The 12,610-nt window shown below is 47.7% G+C and overlaps 1 protein-coding gene across 1 annotated transcript in view; it reads left to right on the forward strand.

Moving 5' to 3' along the window:
- Window positions 1–12,610, forward strand: part of EFNB1 (ephrin B1) — a 113,508-nt gene that overhangs the window by 61,702 nt on the left and 39,196 nt on the right. The window contains exon 2 of the mRNA XM_063142110.1: window positions 4,383–4,660. Coding sequence (XP_062998180.1) covers window positions 4,383–4,660 — 278 coding nt within the window. The remainder of the gene's footprint in view (window positions 1–4,382; window positions 4,661–12,610) is intronic.

Below are 12,610 nucleotides of genomic sequence, written 5' to 3' on the forward strand. Positions count from 1 at the left end.
TTGGGCTCTTTTGAGAAACTCTTCATGTTTTGTCTGACCCATTTTCTGATCTCAGTTTTCCTAGAATAATCTTGATTTGTAAAGTATGCTGAACTCTTGAGCAACGTAGTTGAAGGTTGTTGTGTCTTGATGATGCTCTCAGCTGCCTGTGAACGCTGCCCCATATTTGGTTTCCCTCTTTGTGCTTTGAGGGTTCTTGCTGCAAATGCCCGAGAAGATGCCTCTTGAAAATCTCGTGGAAGCCCAGTGCGTAATTCAGGGGGAGAAAAAGACACTCTTTCCCTTTGGGGAAATTGTGGTTGCGATTTGCTTGGCTTCTACCACATGTACAAGCATGCACACACACTGGGTGTATGTGTGTGCATGCTCCATGTATCCCGTGGAGTCTATACATCATTCTTTCCTTGGGAATACAGAGTGTGGCCATTCCTGGTCTGGGGTGTGAGACTGAAACTGGTGTTGGAAGAGAGGCCAATAGGAGTGTGTATGGGAATCTGGAGGCCGGCAGGGAAAACTCAAGGATTGTGCGGATGCAGGGATTGGTGGGCTTTGTTGGGACCTGGCTGTGTAGAGTGCTGCCCTGGTTTGACGTGTGCGTGCGTGAGAGTGTGTACGCACGCACGCACACACCCAGTGTTGATTGCATTTCTGGGTTTTTTTTCTTTGTTTATTCATCTGTATCTTTAGAAAGAAAAACAGGAAATTTCCAAGGGTAAATTATTCAACTCACAGAATGAAATGGAATTAAAAGATGAAATTACATGTTGGGACGCTAGCCTAAAGTCATTAAGAGGTTGCTGTAATTACCTTTCTATTCTGCAGCTGCTTTTCTTTTTGCCAAGTGTTCTAAAGCTGGAGAACACAATAGCAAAGAACACTTGGAGAGACAAGGCTGTCCACGGAGGAATAAAAAATGCTGGTGAAATCGCCTCCCCCCCCCCCCCCGTTAAGATTGCATCTTCCGTTTCAGCACGGGGTGGCAGCATTGTTGGGTTCTCTGAGACTGAATCCTGGAGCCCTCTGGTTCGCCTTCCTCTCCTGGCATGTCACTTCCTCCCCTTCTTGCACTCTCACTGTCCCTCTGGGAAGTTGTGCAGACTGGTGTTAGAGCAAGACGGCAAGTGATGAGGCCGTGGCGGCGGCGGTGGTGAGGAGGAGGTGGACGGCCCAGTCCAGGAAGGGGCACCCTGGCCATGGGAGGCTTCCTGAATGGAATCTTTAGAGTCACTTGGAGTCTCCTCTCTAGGAAAGTGGGTTTTTTTAACACGGCTTTGGAGCAGAGGCATGTACAGTCTCTTCTCTTCCACCCCCCCACCCCACCCCACCTCACCCCATGGAAAAAGGCTTGCTGCGTCTAATGCCAAGGTGACTCTTAATTTTGTAAGCTGAGCTTTCATATCTGTTACCATTTAAGTTTCCTCTCATGCCGGGCAAGAGGGCCAGCTCGCGTTTTTGTCATGGCTCCAGCGTGGAGAAACTGTGGTTCCTTTCAGGAAAGCAGCAGCTGGGCCTTCAGGGGTGATGGGTGGGAATACCAGCCACGGCTTGCTTTTGCTGGAAGCGTTCTGCGGGTGGAGCCTGGCTTGATAAGAGCCGCTGTTTCTAGTTGGAGCAGGTTAGCAGCTTGCTTGAGAGACGCCGGAATGTGGTGCTGGAAACGATTGCAAAGAAGCTGCCTTTGCTGCGCCTTCTTCTGCCATTGTGCACTTCCTGGCCTTATATAGGCCTTCAGAGTGTTCCAAAGACTTCACAGACGTCATGGCAATCCTTGTAAGGCTGTGTTTGCCCATGTGGAGGCTTGCCTAAGGCGATCGCCGTCATTTAGGCCGAGGTGAGCTTTGGACTTCTCGGACTTTCGGGGTCAAGCTCATGGCCACCATGCCCTCACAGGGATCCACGGAGCTCTTCCTCCCTGCTGTCGGAGCAGGAGCGCAGAGGCGCGTTTGACCCGACTCGAGCTGAGATCAAACTTGACAAGGCGGGCTGGTGCTCACGCTGGCTCGTGGTTCCCCCCAGCTGACCACACGCTCTTTTCAGCAGTGACTCAGTTTCCATCATCTCCTCCCGATTGAAATCCCACCTCAGCCAAGAAATCAGCAAGCAGAAGGCTGTGTTGTAAGGATTAATGAGTGAAGTAGTTTGAGCACTCAAGAGGGCCTGTGTCCGTCCCCCCCCAGCTTCGTTGCCCACAGTTATTTTTGCGGAAGGGGGAGCAGATTCACGTGTGCCTTTTCTGAAGTTGTGTGTGAACGGTGCAGAAGTAAGGAGAAGCTCTTCGGATTTAGAGGCAACGTAACTCTGTTCGCTGCTGTCGTCTGTGCGACAGACACGGCATGTATTGCAGCAGCCAAGCATTCTTGAATTGTTGTTACATCTGGTGGAGGAGGAAGCGGCGGGCTTGTCCGCGGGAGGATTTCTGCCTCGCTGCCTCTGTGAGCGGCGGGCGTTGGGAAGGAGGGGATGGCTGCAGCTTTGGAGGCAGGAGGAAGCAAATCGGCTGGGTCTGTGCCATTGGTTTTGTGGAGCCCCCAGTTCGTGCCGGGAGAATTGTGGTTGCTGTATGCAGCCGGGATAATTTTGCATTAACATCTGTTCCCAAGTTATCTTTCATCAAGAGCAGATTATGCTACTTAGCCTAAGTAGACGTTTGGCTCCTCCTCCGCTGCTCTCCCTAGTCAAGTAATTGCCCTGTAATAATGGAGTCTGAGTGTTAATCATCTCTGCAGTACCTTCCAACCTCTCCCTTCCTGATGTCCTGCCTTCCAGTCACGTTGCCTTCACTCCACCCCCACCCCCCAGTCTCCATGGTGGTGGCATCCTGCCCAGTTAAATGCTGTGTCTCACGAGCAGGAGTTAGAATCATGGAATGATAGAATAGCAGAGTTGGAAGAGGCCTACAAGGCCATCGAGTCCAACCCCCTGCTCAATGCAGGAATCCACCCTAAAGCATCCCCGACAGATGCTTTTCTCTTTTCCCCAATGCGAGCTGTCTAAAATCCTATGCATAAGGGGAGCGGGGGGGGGGGGGAAGGACTCTCCACTCCCTTCTTAAAGATGGCTTACTTTCACCCCCTTTTAATCTTCTCCATCCGGTGGTGCAGTCCTAGCATTTTCAAGTACGATGAACCTTCCTTCACTTTCCAGTCCAAAAGGAGCAGAAAGGTTAAGGGTGCTGTGTGTGTTGTTGCTCCCGTAGCCTTCTTTTCACTGCTCTCAAATGGAAAAGCACTCCTTTGGCACACAGGAGGTCCCAGTTCCATCCCCAGAATCTCCACTCGAAAGGGTCTGGAATATCAGGATTGGGAAGGACTCTTGCCTGAAATCCTGGAGAGTAGACAGCATGGAGGTTGGTGGGGCGATGCTCTGGCTCACTGTCAGTCAGCTTCATATTGGAGGACATGCTGAGTGTAGAAAATATTGCAGGTTCATGACCTCTCCAGTTAAAGGATCTCAGGTAGCAGAGAGAGGCTGCCAGTTGAAGTAGTAAATGGTATTTGAGTAGATGGACCAATAACCTGACTCGATAGAAGTATTAGCAGGGTAGTACTGAGGGAGTAGTACATGTCTTCATCACCACTTAGTGGCTGCCTATCCTGGATTCAGCAGCCTTTGAAGCATCAAGGACCGTACTGGAAATCTGCATTGTGCACCAGAAAGGCAGCTAACTGACCTATTTTAGTTGCACACAGATAACAGAGTTCACAGCATGTGATGGTGTACATGGTCTTCAGTTCGCTTGGAATTTGAATAGTCTTGTGATGATCTTCCAATTCAGGGATCCTGCCTCCTTGATTCCCATCGCTAAAGATGTTGTACACTCAGAAAGTATGGCAACCATCATGGAAAACATCTCTGGATTCCATTAGTCACACATGGTGTCAGAAAATCTCTGGATTTTGTATTGCAGAACTTGGAGAGACACCTCTACCCAAAACTCTGGATAATTCTTCAAGATGTACTGCTTGTTGGTCGTACTGTGTTGGTGGTCCTATTGGTCAGACACTACTACAGTCCTGTTCAGATGACAGTTCAGGCTCTGTGGTTAGCGAAACTGGTTTTCTGGGGTTAGCACTAACCACAATCCGTGCTGTTGCACACAACACTTTAAGCCACGGTTAGAGCCGCTAACCCTGCTGCTGATGGTCCGACTGGGGTTAGTGAGTGAGCAGGGTTTAGCAAAACTTATCGCACAAGATGCCTTAAACCCTGCTGCTTAACCAAAAGCCTTAACTGGCAGGGCTTAAGGTGTCTTCTGAACAGGCCCTATGAATGGCATCTTCTTTGGAAGAAGCTTTTTACTGATATGGGATAAAGGATGCTGTTTGTGTGGTTAATTAGCATTACCCTAATTTCTTTTTCCTCCTCCTCTCCCTCTCTCTCAGGTTCATGTCTGGCAAGGGGCTGGTCATCTATCCAGAAATTGGAGACAAACTGGACATCATCTGTCCGAAGGCAGAGCCGGCCAAACCATATGAGTATTACAAGTTGTACCTGGTGAAGCGGGACCAAGCTGAGTCCTGCAGCACAGTCATGGACCCAAATGTGCTGGTGACCTGCAACAGGCCTGAGCAGGAGATCCGTTTCACCATCAAGTTCCAGGAGTTCAGCCCCAACTACATGGGCTTAGAATTCAAAAGGCACCAGGATTACTTCATCACTTGTAAGTGTCCCTCCGCTTCCTCCCCTTACCTGCTTTTAGACTTCCCAGGGCTCAAGGTTTTTTTTACTTTTCTTTTTAGTAAACAAAACTAAAAAATGTGCCTCACGTTAGTTCCCCCCCCCCAAAACACGACAAGTATTTGACCTGAAATGTGATTTAAATGTTAAATTATGGAGACATTTTTTATTGTAATACTTGTCATAAATTTACAGACAATGCCATGCGCTTCCCTTTACATTGTTTAAACTTAAGAGAGAGAGAAAACGGCAGGTACTGAAAACTGTTAACACACTCATAAATTTTAGCAACCCAAACAATGCTTACAACCAGTCCAGAGTTCAACTCTCTTTCACTGGGTCTGTTTTATACTGAGGCATATATTTATTTCAATGACGTTATTATTATTATTATTATTATTATTTATTTATATAGCACCATCAATGTACATGGTGCTGTACAGATAACACAGTAAATAGCAAGACCCTGCCGCATAGGCTTACAATCTAATAAGTTGTAGTAAACAATAAAGAGGGAAGGAGAATGCAAACAGGCACAGGGAAGTGTAAACAGGCACAGGGTAGGGCAAAACCAACAGTGTAAAGTCAGAACAAACTCAATATTTGAAGGCTATAGGGAAAAGAAAAGTTTTGAGCTGAGTCTTAAAAGCAGTGATTGAGTTGGTAGTTCTCAAGTGTTCTGGAAGAGCGTTCCAGGCGTAAGGGGCAGCAGAAGAAAAACGACGAAGCCGAGTAAGGGAAGTGGAGGTCCTTGGGCAGGCGAGAAGCATGGCATCGGAGGAGCGGAGAGCCCGAGCGGGGCGATAGTGTGAGATGAGAGAGGAGAGATAGGCAGGAGCTAGGCCGTGAAGAGCTTTGAAGGTCAGTAGGAGAAGTTTATATTGGATTCTGAAGGGAATTGGAAGCCAGTGAAGAGATTTCAGAAGTGGAGTGACATGGTCAGAGCGGCGGGCCAAGAAGATGATCTTAGCGGCAGAGTGGTGGACAGAGACCAGCGGACTGATGTGAGACGAAGGAAGGCCAGAGAGAAGAAGGTTGCAGTAGTCCAACCGAGAGATAACCAGTGCGTGAACGAGAGTCTTGGCAGAAGAGACAGACAAAAATGGTCGAATCCTGGCAATATTATACAGGAAGAAACGACAGGATTTAGCTACTGCCTCGATGTGAGGAGTAAAGGAGAGCGAGGAGTCAAATATAAAGCCAAGACTACGAGCTTCCTTGACCGGAGTAAGCGTGACATCGTTGACAGTAAGGGAGAATGAGAGGTGAGGAGAAGGTTTAGGAGGAAAAACTAGCAGTTCAGTCTTTGCCATGTTAAGTTTCAAACGACGATGAAGCAGCCAGGCTGAGATATCTGAAAGACATGCCGAGATACGATCGTGAACATCTGGAGAAAGTTCCGGAGATGAAAGATATAATTGTGTATCATCGGCATACAGGTGATATTGGAGGCCGTGAGATTGAATGAGCTTGCCCAAGGGCAGCATGTATAGAGAGAACAACAACGGGCCAAGCACCGAGCCTTGCGGAACCCCAACTGAAAGGGGAAAAGAGGAGGACGAGCTGCCGTTAGCCGACACGCTGAAAGAGCGACCTTCTAGATAGGAGGCGAACCAGTTATAGACAGAGCCACAGAGTCCGAGGTCGTGGAGGGAATCTAAGAGAAGATCGTGATCAACCGTGTCAAAGGCTGCGGTTAGATCAAGGAGAATAAGAACAGAATAATGGCCTTTAGACTTGGCAGTAAGAAGATCATTGGTGATCTTGGTAAGGGCTGTTTCAGTGGAATGCAAAGGACGGAAGCCAGATTGAAAGGGATCCAGAGCAGAGTTATTAGAGAGAAAGTCAAGACAACGAGAGTAGACCAGACGTTCCAGGATCTTTGAGACAAAGGGCAAGAGGGAGACAGGTCGGTAGTTAGACAGGGATAGTCGATCAAGAGTGGGTTTTTTGAGAATGGGAGAGACTGTAGCATGTTTAAAAGCAGAAGGAAATGAACCAGAGGACAGAGAAGAATTAATGATGTGAAGCAAGGACGGGAGGATAGCGGGGATAAGATTAATAAAGACGCGAGAGGGAATCGGATCACGGGAACAAGTGGAAGGCTTCGACGAGCGCAGTATTTTAGACAGTTCATCAGCTGAGACCGAAGGGAATGCCAAGAGAGTTGAAGGAGGAGCTGACAGGTGAGGGACAGGAGCTGGAAGCGGAGCAGAGTTGGCTAGGACGGAGCGTATAGTTTGGATTTTAGCATTGAAGAAAGAGGCAAAGTCGTTGGCAGACAGGGAGGCGGGGAGAGATGGCGGATTAGGCTTCAGAAGAGAATTGAAGGACGCGAAGAGCCGCTGAGGGTGCTTAGCATTTGACTGGATCAACGTTGAGTAGTGCTGCTGTTTGGCCAGTGAAATGGCAGAAGAGAAAGAGGAGAGAACAAATTTGTAGTGGACAAAGTCCGCCCAGTCCTTGGTCTTACGCCACAGGCGTTCGGCTGCCCGGGAACAAGAGCGAAGGTAGCGGAGGAAAGAGGTGAGCCACGGTTGGGGTTGAGAGGGGCGAACTATCCGAGTTGTAGATGGAGCAAGATTATCAAGAGTTGAAGATAAGGAGGAGTTGAAGGAGGAGACGGCTGAGTCCAAGGAGACGGCTGTGTAGACAGAAGGAAGAGAGGAGGCTAAGGACTGAGAAAAAGCCTCGTAGTTGATAGAATGCAGGTCACGACAAGGGCGAGAAGCGGGACGTGAAGGAGGGGGATTGTGAGTAATATTGAAAGAGACTAGATGATGATCTGACAGAGGAAAGTCAGCGATAGAAAAGTCCAGGACAGAGCAGTTCCGAGTGAGGACAAGATCCAGACAGTGTCCAAGGGAATGTGTGGGTGCTTCAGACCAGAGCTTAAGATCGTAAGAGGAAGATAAGGAGCGAAATCGTAGAGCTGCAGCATCGTGAGGGTCATCTACATGGATATTGAAGTCACCTAAAATCAGAGTAGGAGAGTTGTCAGAGAGGAGAAAGGACAGCCACGAGTCGAGATTTCTCCCATACTTGCTAGGGAAAATCACCTGAAAAACACTAATCGCCAAGCTTGCTTAGTGTTGTATTTACAACTGGCAACCATTCATTTGGGGGTGGCGAGTGCCCTGTGCATTGCACGGTGCCGTACGCATCATAGACCCAAGACTTCCAGGAGTCGTGTCTGCTTCAGGTTGAGACAAAAGCGTAAAGGCACAAAAACACAAGGGCTCCTTGTCAGCAGTGGGATAATAGTGGGTTAACTGGTTATTTTGTGGGTGCTCCCCACACAGTCAAAGAAATAACCAATCATGAGTCGGTTATAAGCAACTGAGTTGATTATTAATCCATGGTGCGTTGACTAACTTGTCCCCCGTCCTTCCCTCCTCCTCTCAGTCCTCCCGCTTGTAAGCCGCCATTGCCCCTTGCTTCCAAAAATAGAGTGGCAGCCGCCCCTTTGACCACTCTTGCCTAGCAGCTTTGTAGCTGACAAAATGCAGACCAAATATCCAAATAAGTATGTATTTGAAGGTGACGTCTCTATGCCACCTTTTCAAATATTGAAAGTGTTGTAAAGCCCTCAATCCAGGGCATTATAGGAGGTGAGTGTTTATCCTTCCAATGTTGTAATATCAGTCTTTTAGCTGTCAAAAGGGCGCAGAGAATCCATTTACGCTGACCATTACTGAATTTCTATGAAGCAGGAAAATAATTTTAAACAGCATATCCATCAGTGAATATTAAAGACTGTTCCAATACAAAATGCTTCTGTGTAATAACCTCCCCACAAAAAGAAGCACCTACTGGGCATTGCCAAAACACATGTTTAAAAGCAACATTAGCTGCACTGCACTGTAAGCAATTAGCTGGATTAGGCAATCCCTTGTTAAAGAGATGTTGCAGAGTCCAATAGACACAAAGCAATGTTTATTTGCTGAATAAACTCATCCTGCCCATAGATGCCACCAGTAGATCCCGTCTAGAGGTGACCCCTCTGAGGACAGGAGCTGAGAAAGACCCTGTTCAGATAACACACTAAGCCACGGTGGTTAAGCATTTTGAGCTGAAGGCTTAGCATGCTGGGTGAACCATGACTTAGTGTGTTATGTGAACCATTCCTAACCGTGGTAGCTTACATAACCATGGTTTAAACACGCTCACTAACCATTTACTGCAAAAGGGCTTCGGGTGTTGTCTGAATAGGCCCAAAGTATTGTTCCAAGTCATCCATGAATATGTTGACATGCTGTGGAACCATGTGAGTAGCCATGGTAATGCCACTGGCCTGGAGATACAGGTCCTCTCCAATTTTGAAATAATGGTGCATGAGGACAATTTTGTCACTGTTTGCTGGCTGGATGTGTTATAGCATCGTGTAGAATACTATTCCTAATGGCTTGCCATTTTCAGGATGCTGAGTTCTTCCGGATGCCGAATTTCTGCTCTGTGATGCATCTGAATAATGAGATGCACTCAAGCGCTGAGCATAGCTGAGGAGTTCAGATCCCGGAAACTGTCTCTGGTGCCATGTGGCTCCATGGCTAGCATTGTGCTTGAATTGTGCATCCACAGTTTAACACTCTGCTTAGCCGTGGAGTTCATAAGATTTTTTGTTTTTTGGAGCAATCCAGTACAGCTTGTGTAAAGGTAAATAGATGATCACTATAAAACTTCCTTGAGTGCTAAAAATGGCAATAGAAATGTAAAAAAATAAAGACAAAGCAGGTAAGGAGAAGACAACATGTAGCTTTTGGATAATTAAGGACTTGAACAATGGTTCTGTCTCTAGCCCCCACGCCACCCCCATCAGTGGTTGTCTTCAGTTCTAAAGGCAGCCTGCTCAGCTGCCAACTAAAGGTAGGAGCAGCAGGTGTGGCCTGACCCTTCCTCCTGGTGAAAGGCTCCTCCAATTCCCACCTGCCAGTTGCCGTTCAAAAGTCAGTGATGTGCCGCTATAGACGAGGGCGCTGTATTCTGCATGGGATGCTCCCTAGAGAGCTAAGAGGGTCTTCTGCAACTGCACTGCCACCTTGGTCCTATGATATCTTTACTGGTGGTTTGCTTCTTAAGACACGTTCGTGTGAATCATTAGCAGCGCATCTGAACAGAAGCCTTTGACGGAGGACAGCTGTTCCACCGGGGCCAGCAGCGTCTACTGTGCCTGCCAGCAGCTCTGCAGGGTCCAGATCATGAGATGCTAGATCACACTGCTTCAATATTGGAAAGAAAGTTGGATTAGTAGGCGTTTGGGTATTACGTGCTTTGTGTGTATATGTAGTTTTATTTGAATAATAGTAAACTTCTGAATTTTTAAAAAAGCAGAAGAGATGTCCTTACCTTTCAAGGCACACCGTTCTAAATATCCCCGGCAGAAATACCACCGCTGTCTCTAGCAGGCAGACCTTGGCACCTGGACATTTTGGGGACCCTAGTGTAAACCAGCCCTTAGTTCCCATTGTTTGTCTTGTTCTTTGTTCCTTGTGTATCTTTTGGGGAGGGGGTGGGTATCTGTTGCAGCTGACCCTTGTGGACACATTCTTTCTGAGAGCAAGTTCATCCACCTGCCCAGCATGCAAACTCTTCTTATGGAGAGGGATGAAAGCAAGGCTCACGCTCAGGCATATCTGGGGGAGAAGTTGCCATTGGGCTACATACGTGTGCACATCTTTGCACACGTACACTGTGCCTGCATGGACCTTCATGATGGGTGAAAAAGTGGGAGGGATGTTTACCCAAAGGAAGTAGCTTGTTTGTGTAATTTATACCCCACTCTTCTACATTACATGTACTTAAAGCATATTGCAAGTTTTGTTTAAGAAAAAGCAAACAATCTATTAAAAGAAAGCAATGAGCATCTATAATGGCAATTTGAGAAGGAGTAAACACAGCTATAAGATAAAACATATTTAGAGACCTTGCCTTAAGAAGCAATGTTTTCTGCACCCAAAGAAGGTGTACGTCCTTTAGGATGCCATTCTGTCCTTTGGATGCCATGACTGGAAGGGCCCCACACTTCTGGTGGCCGAGAGGCAGGAGAAGGGTTTCAAAAGTAGAGCATACAGAAGAAGGCTTTTCTGAACTACTCTTGTCCCAGGCTGTGAGTGGGCAGAGCAAATGGCACATGCTCTCTCTCTCGCTCTCTCTCTCTTTCTCTCACCCAGCCTTGGTTTCTGACCTTTCGTCCATCTTTCCAATGGAGATGCTGAGAAGGAGGAGGCTGAAACCTTCAGATCGGAGTTGAGGCAGAATTGGCCGGACCCAAGTGGCAGAGCCGCTCCTTGTATGCAACGGTCCCGGCTTCAGTCCAAGGGCAGGCAGGCAGGCAGGCGGGCAAAAGGGTTGAGGAGCGGAGGAAGGTGGTGGTGGCCTGTCACATCCCCAGCTGTCGTCCTGAAGCACGTGGGTCTGTGGCTCTTCCACGTGAAGGGTTGGGGCAGGTCAAATTCACGCAGAGGTTGGCGGATGGCAATTGAAGGCGAGAGTTCCTGCTGGGGTTTTTTGTGATACTCCCTTCGGGGTGTCAGTGGTTCTTGTAATAGTCCAGCAGCCAGAACCTTTGCTGCTTCCTGTAACAGTGTATGAATAAAGTTGAAAGGCAAACCTGTTTCTCCAAGAGAAAGAAAACCCTGTTGTTCCTGGCTTGCACATGGTTCTTATGAGCTGAACAAAAACTCAAAAACAAAAGGAGGTTAAATTGATTTGATTTGATTTATTACATTTATATACCGCCCCATAGCCGAAGCTCTCTGGGTGGTTTACAAAAGTTAAAAACAGTGAACATTAAAAAGTATACAAAATTTAAAACCATAAAAACATAAAAACAGTATAAAAACAACAGTATCCATTTAAAAACAACAATTCTGGGGTCCATTAAAAACAAACTTAACGTTGTTAAATGCTGTTAAATGCCTGGGAGAAGAGAAAAGTCTTGACCTGGCGCCAAAAAGATCACAATGTTGGTGCCAGGCGAGCCTCATCAGGGAGATCATTCCATAATTGGGGGGGCACCACTGAAAATGGGTTGTCAAGATGCAAAATATTGATTTTTTAAAAAGCCTAGCATGTTGGGCTTTTAGAAAATAAATATTTTGGATCCTGACAGCCCGTTCCTTTTCTTGTTGACCTCTCAGAGGCATCTCCCATTTGGGGGGCAGGCCACGGTCCCAGGCCCTGCCCCGAGGGTGCCTGATGCAGCCCCCTTGCCAAAACTAAGCCGGTCTGGTTCTAGTGTTTGTATGGGAGATACTCTGTGAAGCTCATGGCTGCTGCTTTGATCTCCATGATCGGGGTGGGGTGGGGTGGGAGAGCCCGGGTATAACTGTTCTAAACGAAGGAAGAGAGAAATCCAGTACGCTTCATTTTTTATTTCATGCATTCTGTGATTTTGCTAATGATTTATATCCTAAAAGCAAGTTTCTCTATCTGCGTTTTCCATGTTGGGGAAAAGTGGGGTGGGGTGGGGAGGCCACTGGGCTGTACAAAACCCCAGATCTGCAAGATTGCTGGCTCTGGACATCTGCCCCTAAGCTTGCTGGGATGCTTCTCCTTGAACTCATCTCTGCATTTCATCCCAGGCCTTTCCCCCAGCGGCTCAGCCCTGCCAGCATTCCCTTGTTATGATGGGTCATGGCCGGCTCTTGCCTGTTCCAGTGAGCCGCCTAGCTTTTAGGGTGCACCTCTTAAAAATGGCAGGTGTGACCCACACCGCCAAGATGGAAGCTGCCAAAATAGTTTCCTAAGACGAGCCCTGATGCTGGATCAGGCCAAGGGCCCACCTAGTCCAGCCTTCTGTTCGATCTGTCGACCGACTGTCCTGAGCTCCTGGGTGTCTTCGGGCCCCTCGTTTGCATTTAAGAACAGGCTACTAAAACTCCAGTTTAGGCTCTGCTATGTAGACGGCGTGGTCCTCAGGGGATTCCACGGC

Source organism: Elgaria multicarinata, chromosome 15 (assembly GCF_023053635.1).
Source record: "Elgaria multicarinata webbii isolate HBS135686 ecotype San Diego chromosome 15, rElgMul1.1.pri, whole genome shotgun sequence".
Taxonomy (NCBI): domain Eukaryota; kingdom Metazoa; phylum Chordata; class Lepidosauria; order Squamata; family Anguidae; genus Elgaria; species Elgaria multicarinata.